Source organism: Zonotrichia leucophrys, chromosome 6 (assembly GCF_028769735.1).
Source record: "Zonotrichia leucophrys gambelii isolate GWCS_2022_RI chromosome 6, RI_Zleu_2.0, whole genome shotgun sequence".
Taxonomy (NCBI): domain Eukaryota; kingdom Metazoa; phylum Chordata; class Aves; order Passeriformes; family Passerellidae; genus Zonotrichia; species Zonotrichia leucophrys.
In genome coordinates, this window is record NC_088176.1 from 5,531,418 (window position 1) to 5,556,560 (window position 25,143).

Genomic DNA, 25,143 nt, shown 5'->3' on the forward strand with positions numbered 1-25,143 from the left:
TGAGGATTGCTAAAAAAAGCCAGAAGTCCCCAAAGCACTGTTTTATCTTCATGTGATCAGTCAGTTCATCTCCAGACCATACCATGTAATAAATAATTCCAAGTTCTAAGATGTTAGCCCTAAAATTATAGGAGCAAGGAAAACAAAAAATTGCCACTCATGAAAGGAGACAAGGGGAATGCTAAAACCACTTCCATTGACTCTGCTGATCAAGCAGTTTAAGGAATCACCTAGGTAAAGTTCAGCCCTGACACTGAAGTAAACATTTTATTTTAAGCAATTTTTAGGGAACAGAAAAGCAATACTTTGGTCAATTACTAAATGAGAGCAGAGAGATGAAAGAGAAGTTATTCTTGGGCACTGCTGAACTTTAAGGTGTCATAATGCTGATTTCCTTGGGATGAAAGCAGAAAGGAGGGATGGCAGCAGGCAGGAGAACCTGTATGATGATAGAGTTTCTGATGGTAAGTGAGGAACAGGAAAAAATTGCTTTTAAGGAAAACAGAACCTGTTATATTTTAGTTGGTTGGGGTGACACTTTGAAAAGGGAATGGAGAACAGAAACATGGAACAGCTGAGGCTGGAAGCCACATGGCCTAGTCCAATCCCTCCAGTCCCTGTCCTAGTTCAAAGCAGAGGTTCCTAGAACAGGTTGTTCCACACCTTGTTTTGTTGGGCTTTGGATATTTCCAAGTGTGGAGACTTCACAGCCTCTCTGGGCAACCTGTTCCACTATTTGGTTACCCTCAGGATGGAAAAATGTGTCCTAATGTTCAGAGGGAACAGAACAGCTCCTGTGCCCCAGTTTGTTTCCTTTGTTTCCTGCCCTGTTGCAGGACACCCAACCAAGAGTTTGGCCCTGTCTCCTTTACACCATGCCACCAGAGACCCCTTGTGCAGGGTAAAATGGGAGCTGCAGGGATAAAAGGCACCAGGGAAGGCAATTCTGTGGGAAATGCAGACAAGCAGGGCCCTGACAGAGTGACAGAGCAGCACAGCAATGAGGGCCCATCCAACACTGCTGACTTGAATGCACTTCAAGTCACATCTCTGGATGCATGACTGCACTTGTCAGGGAAAACAGGCATGAACATCATGGAGTACGAGGCATAACCACAACAAACACGGAGCATTTCCTAGAAAGACTGGATTTTTTCACAGAAAAAACACACCAGGAGCAGCTATGTTATATGGGAACTATGGGTTGGGGAGCTTCCCAGAAAGCCAGCTGCCCCTGTTCCTAATTATTTGTTATTCATCTCTGTTTCAGTCCAAAATGAGGTCTGATTTATGGGAAATTACTTACAAAATGAAACATGGAAATATGGGATGGATGATGATTAATGGGAGCTATGATATGTGCCTGCAAAAATGCAAAAGGGCACAAACATCCAGGAGGGGCAGGCTGACGTGGGGTGACACCAGAGGGTTTTCCTATGAGTAAATGAACAAAGACAATGCATTTCCTGGTGGTGATGCTATTAGTTCATGGAGAAAGCTCTGAAGAGAAGGCTGGGCAACATGGTGGGAAACATTTCCTCACTCCTGCCCTGAAGAGTCCACCATGGGAAAGCCTTTTGTGCTGGATCTTCAAGAAGGCTCAAGTTTCATTTATATATTACAACTTTTTGCTTCATTTTGCATTTATGGTGGGTACTTTATGACTCTTTTGTTTCCTTGTTAAGACGCTGATGGAAAGCAACAAAGTTCTGGCCTTCATTATAAAAAGCAAAAAGAAATGGAGAAAATATGAATTTGAATAATGGATTTAAAAATAAAATACATCACTTGATAAAATAAATTACTTTTGGATGGGAAACCACAAAGGCCATCACACTCAGTACCAGGACCCAGACTCTTCCTGCCTCAAGATGCTAATGCTCAGAAAAGGAAAGCTTATCTTTGGATCTATTAATAGTTTGCACAAACCACCTCAATAAACATGCCACATGATTGGACAGGGAAGCTGCAGTGATCGAGTTTTCAGGAATAATTTATATATAGTCCAAGCTTCCCTGAGGCAAGAGGAAGAGCTAGATCATCTCCTGAGGTCCCGACTCCCTGAAACCAGAGTCTCCATGGCTGGAAGATGAAAATGACCACTACAGTGTCATGCCTGTCTGCTGCCCTGGGAGTGTGGGAGGTCATCCACAGCACTATCCCATCAATGCTACATTTAATTCTTCCCAGCTTTAAGCTCTCATGGTTATGTTCAAAGTCTATGTTCATTCTGTTATGCAAGGGAAATAAAGAGTAGCAAGAAGGGCTTCTACAGGTATGTCAGCCAGAAAAGGGGGGTTGGACTATGTGATCTTTAAAGGTCCCTTTCAACCCAAACTATCTTGATTCTGTGCCTCAAGCAGCAAGGTAGAATTTTGGCCTCACATCTCCATTTCAGATTAACAGCAGGACACGCACACAATTCCCTGCCACTCCAGCAGACTCTGCTGCTCACCTGGTGAGAGCTGAGATGCTGCCCGTGGAGAGAGGGCAGCCAGCTGGGGCCCATGGGATGGTGTGTGAGAGCCCATGGGATGGTGTGTGAGAGCCCATGGGATGCCCTGTGAGAGCCCCTGGGATGGTGTGTGAGAGCCCCTGGGATGCCCTGTGAGAGCCCATGGGATGGTGTGTGAGAGCCCATGGGATGCTCTGTGAGAGCCCATGGGATGCCCTGTGAGAGCCCATGGGATGGTCTGTGAGAGCCCATGGGATGGTCTGTGAGAGCCAAAGGGGGGTTGGTGTTGTAAGTACCCAACTGATTGATTGTGCTCAAGCCCAGGGATTGATCCCTTTGATGAGACACACCATGGGACTTGTGTCCCGTGAGAGCTGGGATGCTGCCTGTGAGAGAGGGAGCTCTGGGGCACATGGGATGGTTTGTGAGAGCCCATGGGATGGTGTGTGAGAGCCCATGGGATGCTCTGTGAGAGCCCATGGGATGCCCTGTGAGAGCCCATGGGATGGTCTGTGAGAGCCCATGGGATGCCCTGTGAGAGCCCCTGGCTGCCCCAGGTTCTCCATGCCAGCTTCACTGGGGGCTCTGCATCACCATTTAAGGGCAGTGAAGGGCCCAGAGCATCTCTCAAGAGTGATGTCAGTTAAACACCACCCCAAGGATTCAGGAATGACTCGGTGCACTGTGAGTTAATGACTTCCAGGCATGACTCTTGGCGGTGCTACCATTATTATTTTGCAAGGAGACTTCAGTGTCTCTTCTTGCAGCCAGCCAGCCAGAGTGTTGTGGATCTGCTCTTTGCCTGCCTGTTGCACAAGGCATTGGTGAAACCTTCCCTACCTATTTGTTGACCTTTCCTCCCCTTCATTCTCCCTCCACCAGCAAACACAGATAGGTCATTGTCTCCAAAGGAGACTTCACTCCTTAGCAAACAACACCCAGAAAAAGGCCACATCCTTTTCCAAATTACAATTCAGCCTTCTAAAGATGGATGTCAACAAGACATTGATGAATTCAGACGCAGCTTTGAGATTTCTCAGAGGGATTGAGGATTTCCATTGTCAGACATGGCTATTGTGCTACGAAAATGACTCCCAGCTGAAGGAGTGAGAAAACATTTTGAAGAACAGCTCAACAGTATTAAGAAAAGCTGGATACCCTGACACCCCGGGGGAAAAGCTGCTAACAAAGTTAGTGAGATGGGCTGGGACAACATTTGAGTGTCACAATAATTTCATTGCATAATCTTTGTCCTGCTTACCCCCAGCTCTCACCAAAGACAATGGAAGCGTGGGGTTTGCAGTTCCTTGCAGGAGACAATCAGATTCTTGCATCATCGAGTCCTTTTTCTTTTTTTCTACAAGTTTATAAAAGACAGAGATGCATTCTTGACTGCAAACTAACATTCAAAGTCTCATGAGAATAGACACCGCTCCCTCGGCCATAAAACTTTGGAGAGGGCTCGGGATGACCGAGATGAATCTCACGGAGAAACAAGCCCAAATAAACAGAGTTTGAATGAATAGAGAGTGCAGTCATCCCATCCACAGATGAGCTTGGTTAGTCCCTGTTTCTGCAGCCCCTCCATGGCCCCCTGTCAGTGCTCAGACCGTGTCAGACACAGCTGGTTAGTGAGGCTGCCCCACTGAGCTCTCCAGCCCCTTACCATTTTACAGATGGACTTGGCCTCCTCAGAGAACTTATGGGAGTACACCTCCTCTGTCTCCAGCACTCTTCTGTCCACTTCTTCCCTCTTCACCTTCTCTTTCCTCCCACGGAACGGCGATTGCCCAGCAATCATTTCATAAATGAGGCAGCCTAACCCCCAGTAGTCAGGGCTGAGTGTGTATCTCTGGTTGTTCAGCACCTCTGGAGCTGTGGAGAAGAGTGAGATTCCTTGTGGAAATGCTTGGTATTTACACAGGCACAGCATTTAAATGCCTCAAAGTTTCATTTTGGTGACTGAATACACATGCACAGAGAATGGTGGGTAAAATACAGAAATGCCTTCTGAAATGCAGCATGCTGCATGCCATGGTGTTCTCTCTACATGCTACATGCCTTGTGCATGCTATCTTCTGACTTCTCTACCAACTCAGTCCAATTAAAATTAAAAAAAAAATCATGAAAGAAGTTGGGTCTAAATATTAAGCAGAGACCTAATTTTAAGAGTTCCTCCAGATTTCTCCACTTAGGGAAGAAAGGAAATGCAAACACACATCCTGTAAACAGCCGTGACATTTCTTCAAAAGCAAATTCTGTCTCTTTGGTCAATTCATAGCTTCTCTTTTTCCCCTTTAAAGAAACTCCAATCCATTAATTTTGTGTTGCAACCACAGACAATGCTTTTGGGCAGAGAGTCACTGTCTTGCAGGCACCCTCACCTCCATGCAGGGGTACAAACACACATCCCCACGTGCTCACAAGCACAGAGCCTTGGTGTGCACGCAAACTTACACTGGGATAACAAAATTTAGACATGACAACTGATTTGCTTGCTTTCATTAAAGTCTCCATATGGTGTAACAGTGGCTCACATCAGCTAGTTTCTATTCAGTCAAATAAGCATAAGCAATTTTTACTCCAAGAAAATATGCCCACCCAGAGAATGCATGAAAATAATTACATTGAGTTTAGAAAACAGATCTAGTTAAATAAGGGAGTGTAGTTGTAGGCTTTTTTTTTTACCAATGTACAAATCTCTACTTGTCTTTTGTGCAGATACTCCTTTGCACACAGAGGAAAGCTCAAGCTGACCCTGGTCAAGATGACCATAGGTGTGACTTACCCATTTTATCATAACCATGCAAATACATTGTAACTCCTATACAAAGCAACAACTAGAAAGAAACCTTTATTTTGGCACATAACCCTCCTAAGATAAATCTACAATAAAATCACTAGAATCCCAGTTGCTGTCTCCCCTTTCAATTTTCTTTGCTGATTTAAGGTTATAGACCAGCCTCACTGAGAGCTGTAGAGGTCCAGCCTTTCACCCTCTTCTGATTTTCATTATCAGGATTTCTGTAGGAGTTGCTGCATGAAACTGCACCCAGCTGAATGTGAATATTTTTTATTCTTTTTCTTAAGCTTTCTTGGCAGAAATATCTCTAAAAGTCAAGTAACCTTGGTAAATTTTTAAAAAGATGAGCTGTGGAAGACTTACCCATATACCCTACTGTTCCTACTCTTCCACGGATTGATTCACCCTCGGGGATTTTGACAGCTAGACCCAAATCAGATATTCTAATATGGCCTGGAAGGAAAAAAGAAAAAAAACAACACACAGCAGATATAATAACCTGACCCAAATTAGTCCAAAACACACAACTGTGGTCATTGCTAAGCGACTCCTGCAATTTACTGCTCAGACATTTTAGGAAAAGAGTGTTCTGAATCACTGAATTGGAGCAGTTCCATTGATTGGGAAAAGAGGAATTATTAAGGGCACTACAACACAGTGAAATAGATGCTAACAGTAAGGCTGTGGACTGCAGTGGATTGCATCAGGTATTTTAAAACCAATGAAAAAAGGCAGAGAGAAGCATGCTGTGGGGAAGTATCTTGAACTGATCACAGAGGATGGATGGGCTGACACAATTCTGTAACTCTGTGATGGCTGAGGAGGCCACATCTGGTCTGCAAGTCAGCATGAGATTCGATTATCGCTGCCTCCAGCAATGAACGGGTACCTGGGTTTGCATAAAACCAGACTTGGCTCAGCAGAGGGGGAAAGTACTTTCAAAAATGGAGAGGGAAGCACAAATTTAGAAATCAGAGCTCCCTTTGTGTTGCACCAGCCTTGCTACAAGGATGGAAAAGCGGCGAGGGAAGGCAGAGAGCCCCAGCAAGGCCGAGCTCTCGAGAACAGCCCCTGCTGAGGGCACGGCTGCTTCCCTCCATCTGTGCAGAGCTCCAGCAGCTCAGCCACCCCTGGACAGGAATATCAGTGTATGCTGAGCCTCTTAATCACTTCAGAGCATTATTTGTCTTTGTGCGATATATATCCTGAAACTAACTTAATCTACTTTACTGTGAAAGCATCTCTGTAAAGCTCTGAGACTTACCATAATCATCCAGCAGGATATTTTCTGGCTTCAGATCTCTGGAAATGAAAGACAGCAGTTATGGGTATGAAGCTGGTTTTGATAACATAACCATACAACTGTGTGGGGGCATTTATTACTTGTAATAAACCAATTGAGTGTCAACTCAAACAGCAAGGAACTCCTGAAACCAATACAACCTTTTACAACTCACTTCACAGATAGACTGAGACCATATGTCTTTTCCTAAACTGGAGTTACAATTTTTCACTAAGCCAAGCTTTTAGTTCCTAATCTACCCTATAATGGACTCATCCATCTAGTCCTGTAAGCCCTGTAAACGAACCCCTATAGCCCTGTGTGTTGTAAAATCTCTCTAACATTTTCTGTTATAAAATCATATGTTAAAAAAGAAGAGGTTTTAAAATACTTTATTTACATGTGAAAATGGAAATAGCAATCTGCTGGGCTCTAATTTTCTATGTCTGGCATCTGAGTCAGACCAAATATGTGAATGTGTGTCCATGCACATGCACACATGTGCAATAACTTTGTTGAGTTTGGAAAACGCGGGGCAGAGGGGGGAATGCTGTGCCCAGATTAAGATTATTCTTACAAGCATTTGTGAAACTCTAGTTAGTGCCTGTGTGGTTTGGAGCAAAGCCATGAAAATGGGCAAGGTGGTCAATCTGATGTCAAAGATGTGCCTTTTACTGTTCCTGAGAAAAAGAAAACAAACAAAAAAAAATCCCCAGATCTGGGCAAGGTATAAACTTCTGAAGTAAATAATCTCAGTTTTCATATATTTAGCAGAGCCTGGGCAGTCTGAAAAGTTTGAAGGGGGAGCCAGGCAGGCTCCTTCCCATCCTGCTCGTGCAGAGGGGAATGAAGGCAGCCCAAGAGGTGGGAGCAGAGGTGTCGGAGGGGGACATGGACACGCTGGGCAGGAGTGTCCCAGCAGTGCCCCAGGACTGGGCTGTGCTGGCCTCAGCCTGAACGAGGCACCAGCAGCTGGGTGAGGCAGGAAAAACAGCATTGCTTCAATTCACCACACCATGCCCTGGCTTTTATCTAAAGACAGTGCTCAGCCTGCTGCAAATCCAAGCCCTGCTTGGCCTCTTCTTTTTTGTCAGTGTGTCAGTGTAAGGCTGCCTTGCATCTGTGAACCAGCTTGGTTCTGGTAACTTCCCAGAAAGAGTAATTTCTGTGCAAAGAGCAAAGAGAAAGCCTCACATCAGGGCACAGGGCAGAGCACAGAGCCCACCCCACCTCTCCAGCTGCACCACTCCAGTATCATGAATTTTCCTGTGTATGAAGAGGGGTACTTTATAGTTTTGACAATGCCTAAGTTGGAATTTTGAATCTTGCCTTGTTTTTATTTATGATTTCAAGCAAGAACACAGAGCTCTGTGAGTAATCTCCTCTCCTTGCTTGCTTCAGACCTTCCTGATCTCCCAGATAAACCTCACCCAGTGCCCAGTGGTACCAAGCCTGCTTTTCAAACAAACTGCTGAAATATGTGAAGGGCATATTTCTGAATACTGAGGAGAAGCTGTTATTTTGTTTAACATACCACTGTGGGCTTTCCCTGCCACTCAGCAGAAGGTTTCCAATGCAGTCATTGGACAGTCAAGGGCATTGTCCATTTATTTTTGAAAATAGGTTCTAAATCCTGTAAGAATCATTCCCTTGAAGAACTCAGCCTTCATCAGTTATTTCATCTTCTGCTCAGCAGTTATTAGTCCCACATAAAACTGCAACTGGGGGCAGTGATAAGAATCTTATGTGCAACTTGGGAAATTGTTGTCTTTGAATGAGAAAATGGGAGACTCCAGAAGGACTCTGAGAACATCAGTTCAGTTCTTAGGGTCCTCTGTGATTCAGGGCAATTAGAGGAAGCTTTCCTCCCCTCCCAGGCATCAGCTGTCATTCCTGTTTTCAGGATTCTGGCTCCTCAGGATCAAGGCTGGCTTCCTTTGCATGGCCAGCACTTCCAAGGGTTCATGACTGAAAAAAGTCCAGGAGGAATAAAACTCCCTGGTGGACACACTGACACATAAAGCTGCTTCCCAAAGGCTCAGCTTCCCATTTGTAAATTAGCCTTGCCCAAACACACTGAAACATAAACTGCTGGCACTGTGCCCATGCTCAAAAGGCAATTGTTTGGCTGTGCAGGACAGCCTAAACAACTCAATTAATCACTTTGGACAAGGCTTTACCATGTACTTGTGCAATGCCTGGGACAATGTGAGCTTGGAGCTTCCAGGCATCGCTACAGTATAAATGAAAAAAAATTACATGCATAAAAAATATTTCTAGAAACAAAAAAAAGTTATATACATATACATATATATAAAAATTATAAAATAAAAATCTGAATACATAATATAAATTATGAGCTTTAAATGAATAAAAATGAATTTTATATATATATATATAAATAATTTGAGTAGAACCAGCAGCTTTTTACATTTGCTTTCCACGAACAACCAACCCATTGACCTTTACTAACATGCTGCAGTTGAGAGATGTAGCACAAGTGCCATGTTTGACAAGGGAATTCTGAATGAGATGAATCTGACTCTGAGCCTGGTTGTTCTCCCAGGTCACGTCTGCAGCGTGCGTCAGCAGCGGCCCAGGAGATGGGGATGCATTTTCCAAAGCTGTGATTTACTCAGGAGCATTTTGTTTAAAGAAAATGAAATTAAGTCTGAAGAAGAAGTGTTTTGTGATGAATTATTCGCCTTGAGAAGGCAGTGGCATTTAGCTGCTATTTTTTATTGACCTATATAGCACTTCTCACGGGTCCCACAACACGCTGCGCTGTTACAAATGAGGGGTCTCTGCAGATGCTCCTGACATACTGCTAGAAAATGTCACCTACAAGGATGTAGTATCATTCATCACCAAAATGAATGTGCCATCTGAGGTGTAAAGTAGCAGCTCTTTTAAGAGTAGCATGAAAACTCCTGCTTAAGGAAGTAGGTGCCATTTCTCTCAGAGCCACACACTATTTTATGTGGCCAGATCTGATTTGTTCTATTAGAAAATGGAATTAGTATGGCATTTTACCAGCCATGTTATGAATGAACCAGTCATTTTTTTCACTAAAATATGATTGTGAAACACTACACTACCTCCTAAAATGTTTGAATGTGTGGTAGGAGGTTTTCTAAGGGAAAAGGAAGCCAGACGCTTCACTTATGATTTGATTTTTCAATTGACGTTAGACATTTAGTACCATTTTGTTCCCTGGGGAAAGAAAAAACTTCCTTCTTGGGTGAGCACCAACTAAATCAGCATGTTATCTGTCTGCCCTCTGTGTGCCAGCTAGCAAGATGCAAGGCAACCAAGTGTCAGTTTCTTAGAGATTTCCAAGGAACAACAATATTGCATTTTCCACGTATACAAGTGCATGCATCATATGTATTATACCCAGGCATATAAAATGATTTAAAGTGTGGCTTGGCTTTTAAAAATAGCATCTTATTGTCTATTAATCATTGTCCTTGGAAGTTCTTTCATCAATTTACAGGCCCTCTTCTGCTGTGAATGCCAGCAATGATGATTTCACAAGCGGGGATGATGAAGACAAACAAGAACCGTTGTTTACAACTACAGTGGCTGTTGATTAAAAAAAATAAATCCTCGTGGAGTCACAAGAACTCTGTCTGCAATCTGCTTGCTTTTCCAGCCTGCCCTGGAAAAGTGCTTGTGTAGAGCTGGGAGCCAAAGTGGAAGCTGAGAACTTGGGATGTGCCCTCCTGGAAGCGGCAGTGCCGGGCAGCGCTGTGCCCGCTGGCTGCACCCAGGGAGGGTGGGATGCTGCCAGCAGGATGCCTCTGTGGTGTGCCTGGGAATGGGCCCCCTTCCATGGCTGGCACGCCAGGATCACCAGGATCCCATCCAGCTAATCACACTCACACCAGGGGAGATCCATGCCCTCTGTCTCAGACACCCTCTTGGGATTGCAAGCCCTCTGCAACAGAAGTTTTCCCACACCTGATGTGCTGCAGCCCCTCCTGTAAAAATAATCTAACTAATTAAAACAGAGGCTTGGATGGAATGATCTCCATTTCATCCCAACTAAGAACTCAATTCCTTAATGAAATCCCTTTAAAGGAACTTCCATCATTTTCTTCTGTCGCCCAGTGCACACTGAGGTAGGGTTTGCGGAGCTTTGTGCTAGTTCTGGATGATTTAGACAGGATGTATTTAGGGAAGCAACTGCTTCCTTCCATGATTATTGTATCATGCTGTATTTACACAGGGCTCTGCAAAATTTCAGCCAAAGCACTCGGGCATCTCAGCTGTGCAGCACCACAATAAGAAGGGAGGAAGCAGACAATTCTTTCCTACCCAGAGAAGACATCCTGAGACTCTAGAGAGTGCTTACCTGTACACAGTATTTTCTCTGTGAAGGTCTTCCAAGCCACAAAGAATCTCTGCTGCATAAAACAAAGCTCTTTCCTCCTCAAAGCCTGGGTTTCCCATGTTGTAGATATGAAACTTCAGGTCACCTCCATTCATTATGGTCAGAACTAAACACAGTGCGTCCTTTGTTTCATAGGCATAGGCTAAATTGACCTAGAAAAACATTTGCAGCACAGTTGTGACAGTTCAGATGGCTGCTAAGAAGGAAGTGCTAGCTCTTCATTAAAGATTTTCATTAAAGTTTTTCTCCAGAAAATGAAAAAAAAAATTACATTGACTGAATTTGGTATGGGCTTTCTTACAACGGCAAACAGATTTTAAAAGTACGGAAAAATCAGATGCTAGGATTCTACAGAATAATTTGTGGACCAGAAACCCTCAAGGCTTAGATGGCTTCAGAGGCTGGACAAACATACTAATTCCAGGCATATTTCCCCATGTATGAGAAATGTTAGTAATCAAGGGAATCTACACCTCCTGCTGCATCATTTTGCATCCCAGTGAGTTCCCTGGAAGTCCCAGATACCCCAGTCCTGGGGTGATCAAACAGACCATCATGGAGATGGGAAGGTCAGCATCATCCCTGGGGGCTCTGGTGGGTGCCCAAGGAAAAATCAGACCAGCCAAAATCTACCCATCACTTTTAAATACGTGCCGTCCTCTGTCAGAGGCAACTAAACACTAAGCAAACATCTGTTGTATACAGAGTGTTTCCTGAAATAAGTATAAAGAACATGACAGGTGCTGAGATAACACCTTTTTCTAAATCTAAGGGAAGCTTTAAAGGAGGCACAAGAGCTGGTGTGACTCAGGAGAGCCCTGCATCAGGCCAAGCAGCTCCACCTCACTGCTCAGATGCTTCTGCAAGTCAGTCTCATCTGATCTGTTTGGGCTGAATCTCCTTCAGTCTCCTCCAAGCACCTCTCTCCCAGACCCTGGGAATTCAGGTGATCACACTGGATAAGAGCAGCTCATCCTGACGCAAGCCAAGGCTGTGAAACACATCCTGCTCCCATGGCAGGCACAGGCCCCTTGACTGCTGCACTTCTCATGGACCAGAGACTGAAATGAGACTCAGCAAAGGTACCCAGAGCAGGGCTAAGGAGCAAAGCAAAGGGATTCAGCTCCTGGCACCTCTCCAGGGGCAGGAGATGGAGGAGGCACTGGGTTCAACCAGAGCAGGTGAGCAGGGAACCACGGAGCTCAAACAATACTCACTACAAACTGACTATTGACTTTCTCTAAAATCTGCTTCTCGTTGAGCGCCATGGATTCGCCTTTCCTCTTCTTGATCCTCTTCTTCTCCAACCTCTTGCAGGCGTACATCTTCCCCGTGGCTCGCACTTGGCAGGCGCAGACCTGCGAACAAACGGAGCACAACGATTGTGGGTGATGCAAAGCAAACCCAGCTGTGTCTGGGCTGCTCTTCCCTCCTCACATCTCCTCTGCTTCAGTCCTTTTAAGGCCAGAGATGGAGGCTCAGTGAGCCAGGCCTAGGCGGGGGCAGCTGGGGGGATCAACTGCTGCTTCCAAACCTGCTGCGGAATATTGGTTTAATTATTTCACTTTCCTCCGCCTGCTTCCTCTCCCACCTCCTTTTGTCTGTGCAGATTTTAATCTCTCAAATCTGCACCTCCCCTGCCTCTGCTGCCACCTCCAGACACCAGGAAAATACAAATAAGGGTGTGACCCCAATTCCACCGTGAATGCAACAGCTGAACACAAAATAACTCTCCCAAGTGTCCCTTTGAGATTATGGTGTCACGAGGGGTTAAGTAGAACTGTCAGCAATTAATGTAAATCAGCCTCTGTCACATCAGGCTCCTGTACCTGCACTGTCTGAAAAGTAAGAAACAAAAAGTAAGAAACACTTAACAGAAAATTTCAGAATTACTCACCTCCCCAAAGCCGCCTTTCCCCAGCACCCTGTACTGCCTAAACGTGTTTTTTGTTACTGGTTGCCTGGAAGAAAAGGAAATAAATAAATAAACCCCCCCACCACACTATGTTTAATGCACTGTCTGTGATTTATTTATTTCAGAGCATACTTTTGAAAAGCAAAATAGATAAATATTATATAATCCCATTATTTCAAGGTAATTGTATTATATAATATAATATATAATTACATAATTACATTACTTCAATACTATGTATGGCTTGAACTTTTCAATTCCAACATATTAAGCTGTAATAAAATACAACACATTAGTGAGTCATCAGTATAATTTCTGCTAGCATCTTAGGACCAAGGAGGGTTCTGAATCTCCATTATACAGCTTTGGCCTTTGTTAAGCAAAGAGGAAGCCTGAGATCTTCCAGTGAGATATTAATTCCCATGACACATAGGGTGGGCTAACACATTGCTTTGCTTGGCCAGCAAGATGAGAAAAAGAGATCCAAAATTCAAACCACAACAGAAAATACTTCTGTTGTGTTAAACAAAACATGAAACTCATATGAATGAAAGGCAGAAACAATCCTGGGAGCAGGAGGATTTGTGTGACATTTGCAGGCTGGGAGAGCAGGAAGACAAGATCCAAGCCAGGCCATTCCCTCTGGGCTACCTGCTTCCTGGGGGAGCATCAAGGGCAAGAAGGGATCAAGAGCTAAATTAAGGTTAAATAAATCTGTCTTTGAGGGCAGAGTGCTCCCTTGACATCACTTGATAGGATCCCTACACAACCTCCCAGGCTTCCCACAAAATCTGCTCCAGCAGAACTGTTCCAACCCTACACCAAGCCTTTACTTTGCTACTGTAGAAGTTTTACAACACGACAGAAGAAGAATTCCAGGTTCAGGGCGATCCCGTTTTGTTTCCAGCACCAGGGTTTTACAGGGATCCCAGCAGTGGATATGAACATTCCTGCTCCCCTTGCTCCCCTCTGGCAGGCAGCCAGCCCACAGAGGGAGCACAGGGACGTGGCTGTTCTCACCACAGGGATGATGAGGTCGATGACAATGAAGAATAAATGCTGAACTGAATCCTTTCATTAATGCCCTTTATTGTTTTCCAAACTAGGGGAAGAATAGTATGCAGACACTAAAAAACTAGAAGAGGAAAAGATGTTTTTTTCAGTATTCCATGAGGCTGCTGCAAATGCTTTTGGGGTTAAAAGCATCAATTAGTATTGATAGCTACATGTTCAGCAATGTCCCTGGAATAAATGGACTCTGTGACTGCTCCTTTGGAGCTGTTGATCACTCCATGCTACTAACATCTCTTTGCTAATCCTAAAAACAATTCTCCCAGCTTCTTAAGCCAGGCATATCCAATAGCTTGTCACACTTGTTGGGGGAATGGAAAAAAAAAAATCCTCAAAGCATTGCAGAAAATTCCTTATCCCTAATGTGAAAACAGATAGGAAATAGCCTGGCTAGAGATGAATCACCCGATGTTTTTTTAATTGAAATGGAAGAGTAAATGCTGGGCTCAGTGAAGATGGCATGTGGAGCATGTCTTGGCATGAAATGGCTCTTCCCTGTGCCCACCCCTCCAGAGCAGCAGCTCTGCAGCTTTCCAGGGAGAGGAACTGGCACAGCTCCTTTGATCTGGAGGCGCCCTGCTGCCACACAGCGCTCACGGATCCGGCCCTGGCTCAGCCGCCGTAATTAATGCCATTTGTGCAGAATGGGGCTTCTCCCTGCCCAAGGTCACTGTCACCCAGCAGTGACCGTCTGTGCAGCACCCCCTGACAGGGGAAAGGCACTCTCCTTGCAAATTAATACCCACCAAGGCTGCCTGGTTATTAAATGTGCTCAGGAATGTCCAGCCAATAAATACAGCGAGAGGACCTATACGCCGCATTTTCCCTCTCTTTGGAGTGATTTAATAACAGTGACAACTGGTCCAGACAAAAAGTCACCACATTCAGAGGGCAGCTAAACAGAAAGACAGCTCAAGTTGCTGAATGTACATTAATCATACCTAATATGTTTAATGTACCTAAGCCCATTAAATGGTCCAGCACTTAAGCTGTAGAAGCAAACATTATCTCAAGTGTCTGATTTTGAGCATATTCGACAGACTTTGCATGGAAAGTAAAAACAAACATTTTAATTTATTTTTATTCTAAAAAGTCTTGTGACACTTACCTTTCCAACCACTTCCACTGGAGGAACCTGTCGAAGTACATGCTGTTTAGGTACTCTTGGAATGGTTCCCCACTGAGGTGGTCAAGGACAGATCTATCTCAGATGAAAAGGATATATAAGCATTTTATAATCCTGAACTTTGAGCAAAAGAGAAATAAAACAAGAGGAGAAAAGTCCAGAGTTCTCTTCTACTTTATTTTACACTATACTTTGTACTTTATTTTGCTCACTGTTTCAACATAGAAACAAAGTGATGTGCTTGATGTATCTCATAACAGGAGGCCTCATACAAGCTGAATACTGGTGATGCTTGCTGAAAATTATCAGGGCAACTCCCACTGGTTTTAAAGGACTTTTACAGAGGTTGTTAGCCACCACAGAGTGAATGTCTTTGCTTCTGTTAGTAAACTGAAACAACATCCTCAGGAACTGAGCTCCTAAACTTTGAGGGATGTTTACATCTGGATAGAAAATTTCTGGCTGAAGCCCATTTCTATCAAAGAGAGACCATCTGAGGCATCATTTTGAGCAAAAAGATCAGTTTCAATTCCTGCTATACAGAAGAATTAGTACATGTAACTAAAGTCAAAGGGGATTTCCTAACAGCTATGTGCTTTGTAGAGTAAAACAGAGGAAAGAAAAGTCTGAACAGGGATGTGGATTTGTTTCTGGATCAGGAAAAGAATTTTGGGGCTCATGCAGTAGATGGAGCCTTTTGCATAATGGAAGGAATAAAGGAATAAAAAGGTGAGTCTGCAAATGTGCGAATACAGTCTGCTGCTTGTGGCAGGCAGCAAACAGCCAGAGAGCATCAGGCATCCCATCAGAAAGGCCAAGGGCTTGGAACTAAGAAAACATGGGCTGAGCTGGGAGTTATCTAAAATGAAGGTGGTCAGGTTGTTTATCAACTGCTGGTGCTGGTTCTTGCTTTGCTTACTGGGGCTGCTGCAGCCACCTCTGCTGGCAGCACTGGCAGGACACAAGTTGGGTTTGGGTGAAAAGTGTCCAAAGAAATGAGCATTTCTGTCTGGGTATATACAGACACATTTGTGTCTGTGTCTGAGGGCATAGGGACACATTTCCAGATCTTGCTGGAAGGAGGAAATCCTCTCTGAATGACTGCTCTAGTCTGGGGATGGATAGTCCATGTCTTACCCTGGGGCAGTTCTCAGAGCAAACAAGTCACCATGAATAATGTGTCTCCTCAGTTCAGTTCCTCCCCGTTCATGAGCTACTATTTTGGGAATTTCTCAGTTACAATATTATTATTTTTTGTAATTCTTGCACCATCAATTTGGAGAAGGCAGGTAATTGCACATGTTCAGTATGCACAAGTCAAATTGTTGCTGTCTTCAATAGCTTTGGCTGAACACAGATCATAAGAGTTTCCCTTAATGGATTTAAGACTACAAAATGAAATTAAAACTACGTCTTAATTTACTTTAACAAATGTCCAAATTCAACATCAGATTTCTAGGTGATGTTGGAGGAGGGCAGGAGCAGACAGTCAAAATATTAAAGCTAAAAGCAGAAGTTACATACATGCACTTTTCTTGATTTTATCTATGAAGATGTGAATGGAACTCATCCCATCCCTGCTCCTCCAGGACAGCAGGCTTCATATCTGTATGTATGCCTCCATTTCCTGGTCTGACTGTGAACCCTTCCAAAATTAACATCATTCAGCACCAGTAAATACCAACAGCAATTTTTTAAAACTTCCTTTTGACCTCATTTTAGTCCGTGTGAGATGATCAGCATATTTATTAACAAGGTCCCAAACCTGGCTCATTCCTCAGTTTCAGGATGGGATGAAGGAGCCTGCATTAAGTGGTGCCCAATGCTCGCCCTTTCCATTCAGTTAATTAAAAGCTGCACGTATTTTAAAAGAACAATAGCTGCCTTTCAGCAGTTGTTTGCTTTTTAGTTCCCCTCTTTGGCAACAACAAAGTGCATTTTAGAGGGAACTGTCAGCTTTCAAACCCATTTGGGAGCTGGAAACAGGCACCAGGGGGGTTTGTGTGGAGCACAGCTCTGCCTTTGTCACTGGGACTGGCACCCACAACTGGTGCGAGGCACAGAGCATCTCTACAGGACACCACGCAGGGAAACTGCCTGTGCTACAAGGGAAGGCCAGAAATAACCCACAGCTCCTACCAGCTCAAAGAATAACTGGAACCAGAAAAGGTCAATGAAATGAGTCAAAACAATGAATGACAGCGGAGCAAATTTTACAAATCCCCATTACATCACCCAGGGAAAACAAACTGCGCTCAGCCAGCAACCGCACAGGCCCGCGTGCCACGAGCCCTCCTTTTCATATTTTTATTGGTTTATGATCTGCTGGTGTGGATGCACTCAGGGCAGGGTTTGCAAAGGCAGATTGCATACCTGGAGCTTTAGCACATAATGGCACAAATGGCTGCAGAAACTGATAAGCCTTTTCCCAGGCAAAGGGGGAAATAATGCACGTTGGTTTGAACGCCATGGGCAGACAGAAAGAATTAAAAAAGCCCTGTTCTCCTGGTGAAGATTTTCTGGAAAAGCCATGCAGAGCAAGTTTGCACATTCCTCTGTCTAAATGGACTGTATAGCCACTTAATTTTTATTCACTTTGAAACAGAGATGTTTTCTTTGGATACATTATCATTGTAGCTCTTTTCACACAGCATGAAATCCACGGCTGGCTTACTTGGCTGGAACACTCTGTCAAATACCTGAAACAGTAAGTGCCTGTGTGCATGCTATATAATGGCATGGAAATATTTATTACATTTTGTTCAGATGAAATGACTTCACCGCTTGTCAGCTCTGCCTCAAGGAGTGTGAGCAGAGATGTGAGCCTCAGGTTCAGGCTGGAATGTCACATTCCCGACCTGCCACATCCATTCCCCACGAGCTGCTGGCTGCAGCCCTGGCATCTTCGGGTGTGTGTGATACTTACTTTGTACAGGGAGAGAACAGCTCCTTGCAGGGGCTGTTTTCCAGTTTCTCCTCTGTCTGCTGGATAAGTTCTTGACTGACTTCGGGAACATAGGCTGGAGACTGGGGAGAGAAGAGAGGGGCACATTAAATCCTCCACGAGGTGCAGGTTCTGCTCTCCCAATGTGTGAGAGGCACATTCATTATTTATGCCCCCGAGCTGCTTCCATTCAATTCCAGCGGTTGTGTAAAAGCAAAGGAGCTTTACGTCAAAGAGCAGTAAAATAGGATACCGTGGCAACTCGCTCCACATTCCACTCTATCCTCACATTGCTTTTCTGCCTTCTCCGGTGCTTTCACCTCCTTGCCCAGCCTCATGAATATGCAGGACCCACTCCTTGCCAATTCTTTGAACTGCTCCCTTGCATCCCATGAAAAATGTGCTGGCCTGAGCTGTGTACAGCCCATTCTATTAAACAAAAGAGAATTTGCCCAGTATTTTCACTTCATGGGTGATTCATTGTGCTGACTGAAAAATTCATCTTTTTTTTTCCTTTTTTTACCAGGAAAGCAAAACAAGAGCAGAGCATTGGTACTTACTGATATAGATTGACATCTATCTATATATTAAAAAGATGTTCACAAAAGTATCTGGACACTTTAGTTCCTCCTTAGACAAAAATAATTTAGCAACTTTAAAATAATAATTTCAGAAAGGAACTTTGCCAACCAACCACATACACTCTTTTCATCCTCTCCTCCCTTTGGAGAGAATGTATATTCAACCCTTCAAACCTTACCAAAGAGAGGTCTCTTGCAATATGCCTTGATGGTTAACCAGTTTAGGACTTTTGGGACTAATTATCTAAAATGACAGATTTTTAGGCAGTCCACAGCCTTACACATTGACTGTATACTGTAATTATATTACAAAGTGTATATTTGTGTGTGTGTGTGCACCTACTTATTTCTCCCATCTACATGCAAGTCTCTTTATGTAACCAATTGGATTTGGGTATTTTCAATAAACTCAGCCATAGAGGGTAAAATCCTCTTTCCTTGCAGAAGCCTTAATGCTCAGTAAGGTCCCCATCCATGCCCACAGCCACCAGATGTGCTGAGTGGGTGGGGCACAGAGCATCATCCCTCATTCCCGGCCAGATGTTCTCATTAACTCACCCCTAGTCAGAGATATCTTGGCAAGCCCTGAAATGCATTGCAGGCAGAGTTCAAAAACACTGGGAATGAGGACAGAGGAAGGGGCAGAGGTGGAGCCACAGAAAATCTCCAGCATGTTGAGAGCTGAATTAAGTCTTTTATCTTTCCCTTCCCACTGCTGAAATGTGAATATGATCCCGGTTGTGACATGAAAAAGTAAGTTTGTTCCACTTGAATGTTTTTAAATGGGAACATGGTTTACAGAACTGTCTGTGCACTCTGTGCAATGCACTCTCACTGCTCAGCCTTGACAGACAATCTGCAGAACGTGCTGGGGACACCTCTGACCTCACTGAAATGTTTCCTCGTTCCCTCAATATATTCCTCCATTTCCTCAGCAAAAGATATCTAGGGAACACTCACTTTTAATCACAGACAGAGTAGATTACTAATAATTAAGAAGTCTCATGGTTTTTTGAGAGGTAGATCAGCCCCTCATGTCAACATCTAAAAGGTAGAGACTGAGACAAAGCCAGATTTTGTCAGCTTGAGTGACCACTGAGGTAACTACACATGCTCATAACAAAATCTAAGTCCCAGTTTTGGTTCAAGAGAGTGAGTAGAGGCAAGAGGGAAGCAATGAAACAAAAAAACCTCCTGTTTTCCAGTCCTACAGCACTGAAACTACTGGGGGAAAGACAGGGAAGCAGATTAAACCAAAGGCTTTTAAAGCAATATTCAGATATGAACAAAAGCCTAATAATTAGCAGTATTTCAGTTGATTTTGGCCAGAAACCAGATGAATGAATACCTTTAATTTACAATTTATGCACTCAGTGGATACACATTTGCACACACATGCTCACTGGTCGCCCAAGGTTGGTAGGTGGCTGTGTGAATCCAGTGGTCCAAACCCTGTTTCAAGATGATCATCCCTCTGATTTACAGGGAACAGAAACACCCCTGAACTCCACAGTTTTGGGGCTTCTGTGGACCAGGAGTGTTTCTGATGTGAATGGAGCAGCACTTCAGTAAAATCCGTACCGGGGCCTCTAACTGAAGTTACTACTGAGTACATCTGGAACTTGTTCTCCCTTTAGAGGTCAAAACAGGAATCCAAAAGCTAAGTACTAAACTGCATAATTAGTCATTTAGACCAAGTGACCTGATTCTTACTCATGCCAGGCAACTTCATCTCCCATTGGGAGTTCATTTCCCAGTGGAAGGTAAACTGCCTTGAGGTTAGTGTTGAAGATCATGCCCATGACACATTACTAGAGTACTAATCCCATCAGACTTTGTCTGAGATCAAAGTACACTTAAAAATAAATTATAAGCATCAGCTAACTCTTATTCATAAAGAGGAAATTAAATTCTTGTAGTGAAAGGGGGGAAGAATGAGCAAAAGAAATAGTAAGTAAGACAATGTGGGAAGCATTTACAAATGACACAAACTGCGATTCCTCTCTCCAAGTTTGTGGGAGATACAGTCACCACTTGGTTTTTCAAAACCACTCATTGCTGACCTCTGAGTCTTTACTCCCTCTGCACAAACTTGAGCAAGGTAAAAATATCAAGGTGGGCAAAGACACGAACTCACTGAAACCCCATGGATGGAGTAAAGCCTTCGAGTGCTGCGCAAACACCTCCCTAGACCACTCCATTTTCTACAACAAGGAATAGAGGTTTGGGGTTTTTTTTCCAAAGGCTGATCATTTCCAAAGCTTCTGTAGACCCACCAAAACATTTTGTGCTGTTCTACAGCCCCTCACAGAGTTCAGGGCACCACATGCCTGGGGAGAACATGCCCAACCCTTCCCAACCATGCCTGCAGCTCCAGGGAGCCTTTGTAGGATCCTTCCTGAGACTCTCCTTGAGACTTGCCAGTCCCCACTGCTCCCATTAAACAGCCATGGCTGCCACTTCCCCTGTGTGAATGCTGTGCATACCCACAGCCTTCGGAAGTTTAAACAAAGCCAGAAATAATTACAGCCCAAAACCCAACCCACCAACCTACTTCTGCTCCCCTGGAGAACCATTAGGTAGCACAGGTTATGCGTGCAAGGAAGCCTTTGGATCCCAAGAGTGAAAGCTTCCAAAGGTAACACTTGGGCCTTTTTACAGATGAAAAAGTTGCTCCTTCCCTGGAGAGGTGCAGAAGATTTCTGCAGCCACAATGAAATGGTTATTAACACCATTCTCCTGCTGCATTATGGGCAATGGCTGTAAAAGCAAATTTGGCTTTTACAAGGGAACAGAGACACCTTTTCCAACATATTAAATGTCCTGTGGCAGCTAGGAGAGCCATACACCGTGATTAAGACCATTACATCTGAGCTTGTGACAAAGAATATTCTGCTAACTCTTGAGAAACACCTGCAGAAACCAGTTACACCTTCTTGCATTCAAAACAAAACACTGGGGAGTTACAAGCATAGTTCCACATTTCCCCTAATGGCTATTCTGTTTCCTGAAGGCAAAGAAGGAGATTCTTGATCTCACTTACAATAATGTAATCAGAAATTATGCCAGTCAAACCAATTGATTAACGCTAGGCTAAAGCTGATGGAACTGAAACCAGATACATGGCAGCACAAAATGTGCTGAAGTTGATCCTACAACAAAAATTTCTCTCATCACATTATCCTTGTTGATCAGACATTTTAATAACAGTACAAAAGTCTACAATACTTTTACCAGGTTTTAACCAAAATCTCCTACCTCCTGTACCTTCTCTTTAATGGCCAGAAACTGAAAACCGCTCTACAAATATTTTGCTGGCATAGAAATAGCTCTGTTTTATGATACTCTCCCATTTAATTTTTAGGAAAAGAATGCGACTAGGAATCATGTTAGTGGTTATTTGAGAAACAAGAAATGGATATTTCTTTCAGTTACTTCTGAGTGCCATTAGCCCACCCTGAGAAAAGTCTCCTCTTCTAAACTTTTATTTTTTTCTGTCTTTATAAAAGAGTTCCTCTCAGATGCTCTTCCCTTTCCATTAATGGCATGAGAACAGCTGATACATCTCACACTTGCTCAGGGTTATTTGTGTTTGTGCCCACAAAAAGACTGCAAGCCAGCAGGGCCCTGTCCAGCAGCAGTATCTGGTGCTGCCCATGGCCTGGCACTCCACTGGAGTACTGAAGAGTAGCAAAGTCTGACTCAGATCAGATGAAAGCTTCCAGGCTCTGTGGCTCCCCATCATCTGTTATTGTGAATGTCATGTTGCATCGCTACTCTTTAAAACGTGGCCTCTCCTTTCCTGACAGCTCTGTAAGTTTTGCTACAGGCTATTTCACCCAGATCTCCAAGACCCAGTCTTTGCTGAGTTCACTGAACAGCACAGCCATCAAAAAACCTTCTCCTAAAGTCATCACTATGTGTTTGCCATGCCACTCACAGCACCTCTCAGTGCTTCCCCTGCGACTGTGTGGGGGAGATCCGACCTTGTGTGGATCTATCAGCAAATCAAACTCTTTAGCAAACAAGCTGAAGTGCTGGCAGTACCAAGGGAGGCATTCAGAAGATTCTCTTTTACTTTTTCATGAAGACGTGTTATTTGTTCTAGCTTTTCTTATGAGATAAGATACATTTCCCAACATTTACTGTGCATGACCTCGGTCAAGACATGGCGCGCTACAGGCGTTGCCTCCACGCCTGTGGGAGTGAAAGCAGGCAGGCAGCAAGCAGAGATTGGCACTTTCAAGGAACAGGAGCATTTTTCTGGCAGCCCAGCAGCTGGGGTTCACACTGGTGGAGCTGGGGTGAGGTGGGAAGGTGTCCCCAGTTACTCCCAGAGCAGATGCACACACAACACAAACCTGCGTGGGCAGAGCTGGCTCATTGTGGGTAACACTGGTGTTCCTGTGGGAAAAGTGCCCAAATGACAAAGTGGACTGAGAGGGATGTGTTGAGGATCCAGCTAAAGACGTGTCCAGCTGGGGTCACCACCATTTGAGAAACTTACAGAGAGCTGACAAGAGCACCAAGTGCCTGGAATGTTGGGAAACAAGCTTAGGAAAAAAAGCCCAGAGGAAAGCATTGAGGAATCTTAGAATCTGTTTAGGCTGGAAAAACAAGGGTGAAACTTGATAAAGGTCTTTTAATATAGAAATGTTTTTAATAAAAAGGGCAGGGATCAATTATTCTGCATATTCTGGTCTGCTCTGGGGGAATGATGTGAAGAAATCCACTTAATTGGATATGAAGGCTTTTTATTCTAATTTTTCACACAGGGAAGCAGAAGAACAGGCCTATGAATATTGTGGAATCTGTTCTCAAAGGTCTGAAAGACCTCCAAGGGCACTCAGACATCTGTTGATCATCTAAGTGTATTTGATCTCTGTTCAATGCAAGAAGCTCTTGAGCCCTTTCCCAGTCCTTTGTACCAATGATTTTGCAAAACACTGGGCTTCATAAAGCACAGGCACATGGCATGGCCATGAGAACAGATGAGGAAGGGAGTTTGTTTGCTGAGTGCTCACCAAAGGAAACCTGTAGCTCTGAGTAAAGGAATAAGAATCTTTTCTGCAAATTAGCAATCCTGCTTCAAAGACTTGTCTCAATCATCACTGTCTCCTAAAAAAATAAATGACGTGGCTTGCAGATCCCTGAAGTTCAGAGCAGAAAAAGGGAAAGCATTGAGTTTGGCCAGACTGACTTGGTAAGAAACAGAGCAGGTCCATAGTTCCGAGGTAATTCTTCATCCTTACATAATGACTTTCATCTAAGAACGTCAGAATATTAAATCTTCAGTGCAGGATTAAGTCTTCATGAGCTAGGTGGCAATCTCACAATATTTTACAGAAGGGTGCACAGGAGGTTGAGAGATGTGTTTAGCAGAGGATTTGATCATCACCTGTGACTGAAATCAAAGAAGTCGCACTGGGATAAATGAAAGCTAGAGATGCTCAGATTCCTCAAATCAGTCCAATTGTCCCTTGCAATTAGTGAATAAAGAATAGAAACCTAGAAGTACAGGCTTTCATTTCATACCAGCTCCTGCCAGTGGATGTGAGTCATCAGGTGTCTTACAGCACAACTGCTCATCACTACAGAAGCCATATGAACCAGAAAGATTCCACACTCTTTAGATTGAATAGACCTGATGCAAACTTCTGTCACAAACACAACTGCTTTCCTGGCAACTTTCAGGCATGCAGCTGATACTGAAACACGATGAGTTATTTTAAAAGTCACTTGCGTAAAATAAATAACGTGCAGCATATGTTATGTTTCAGGTTATGAAAACATTCCACAGCGAACTGGCTTAAAACAATTAAAAACCTTTCAGTCAATGGACAAAAGTTCAAGCTGTAACTTTTCTTGAGCTGCGTCTCAAATTGCCTTCCAAGCATTTGTCTTCATGATATGTGTGTTTTCAGATGTTGACAGCAATGTTCCACATATAATCTGTTTGAAAATCTCCACACAGATTTGCTACTAGTAGAGACCTCAAAAATATGACAGAAACAGGCTAAAATGAACTTTTTTTGTGTGAGATGATGCATGATCAGACAAGAACAGTTCATACACAAAAACCTGGAAATTCTGGCTTTATCCAGCACTCTAAACTCCAGCCAGGGAAGTTTCAGCCACGCAGCCAGAGACTGACTGAGGGAAAGTGTGAAGGGACTGACAGGGGGAATCCAAAATTCTTTTAGGTTGGGAAAGACCTTTAGAATGACTGAGTCCCATCAAGAAATTCAGAGGAGAGCAGCAGATGAGGAGATGGAATGTCTTGGTTGTATTTAGATTTTGGGAAACCAAGGCTGGGCATTCCTGGTGAGGGAAAGGATCCCAGCACTGCCACAGCACACGCAGTCTCCTGATGCCTTTTGGTGTTACACAAAGAAATCTTGGAACATTCTTTTGCCTTTCCCTGTGTCTGATCTTATCTATTCAGTCTGAGCTGTATGTGTGGTAAACAGCCAATTTGACATCAGGAGCAGCTGCAACACTTTAACTAATCAACTTCTGCATTTTCTCTTTACTTTTATTTTTTTCCCTTGCCACAGCCATTTGGGTCTG

General features: G+C 43.8%; 1 protein-coding gene across 2 annotated transcripts in view; it reads right to left on the reverse strand.

The window, feature by feature from the left end:
- Window positions 1–25,143, reverse strand: part of GRK5 (G protein-coupled receptor kinase 5) — a 153,248-nt gene that overhangs the window by 15,209 nt on the left and 112,896 nt on the right. The window contains exons 5-12 of one of the 2 annotated variants that reach the window (XM_064716289.1): window positions 17,975–18,075; window positions 15,031–15,123; window positions 12,834–12,897; window positions 12,154–12,294; window positions 10,898–11,088; window positions 6,523–6,560; window positions 5,622–5,711; window positions 4,122–4,330 (exon numbers count right to left, since the gene is read on the reverse strand). In XM_064716289.1, the coding sequence (XP_064572359.1) occupies window positions 4,122–4,330; window positions 5,622–5,711; window positions 6,523–6,560; window positions 10,898–11,088; window positions 12,154–12,294; window positions 12,834–12,897; window positions 15,031–15,123; window positions 17,975–18,075 (927 nt within the window). Of the gene's footprint in view, window positions 1–4,121; window positions 4,331–5,621; window positions 5,712–6,522; window positions 6,561–10,897; window positions 11,089–12,153; window positions 12,295–12,833; window positions 12,898–15,030; window positions 15,128–17,974; window positions 18,076–25,143 lie in introns of both variants that reach the window. The other variant, XM_064716290.1, reaches the window with a different exon arrangement.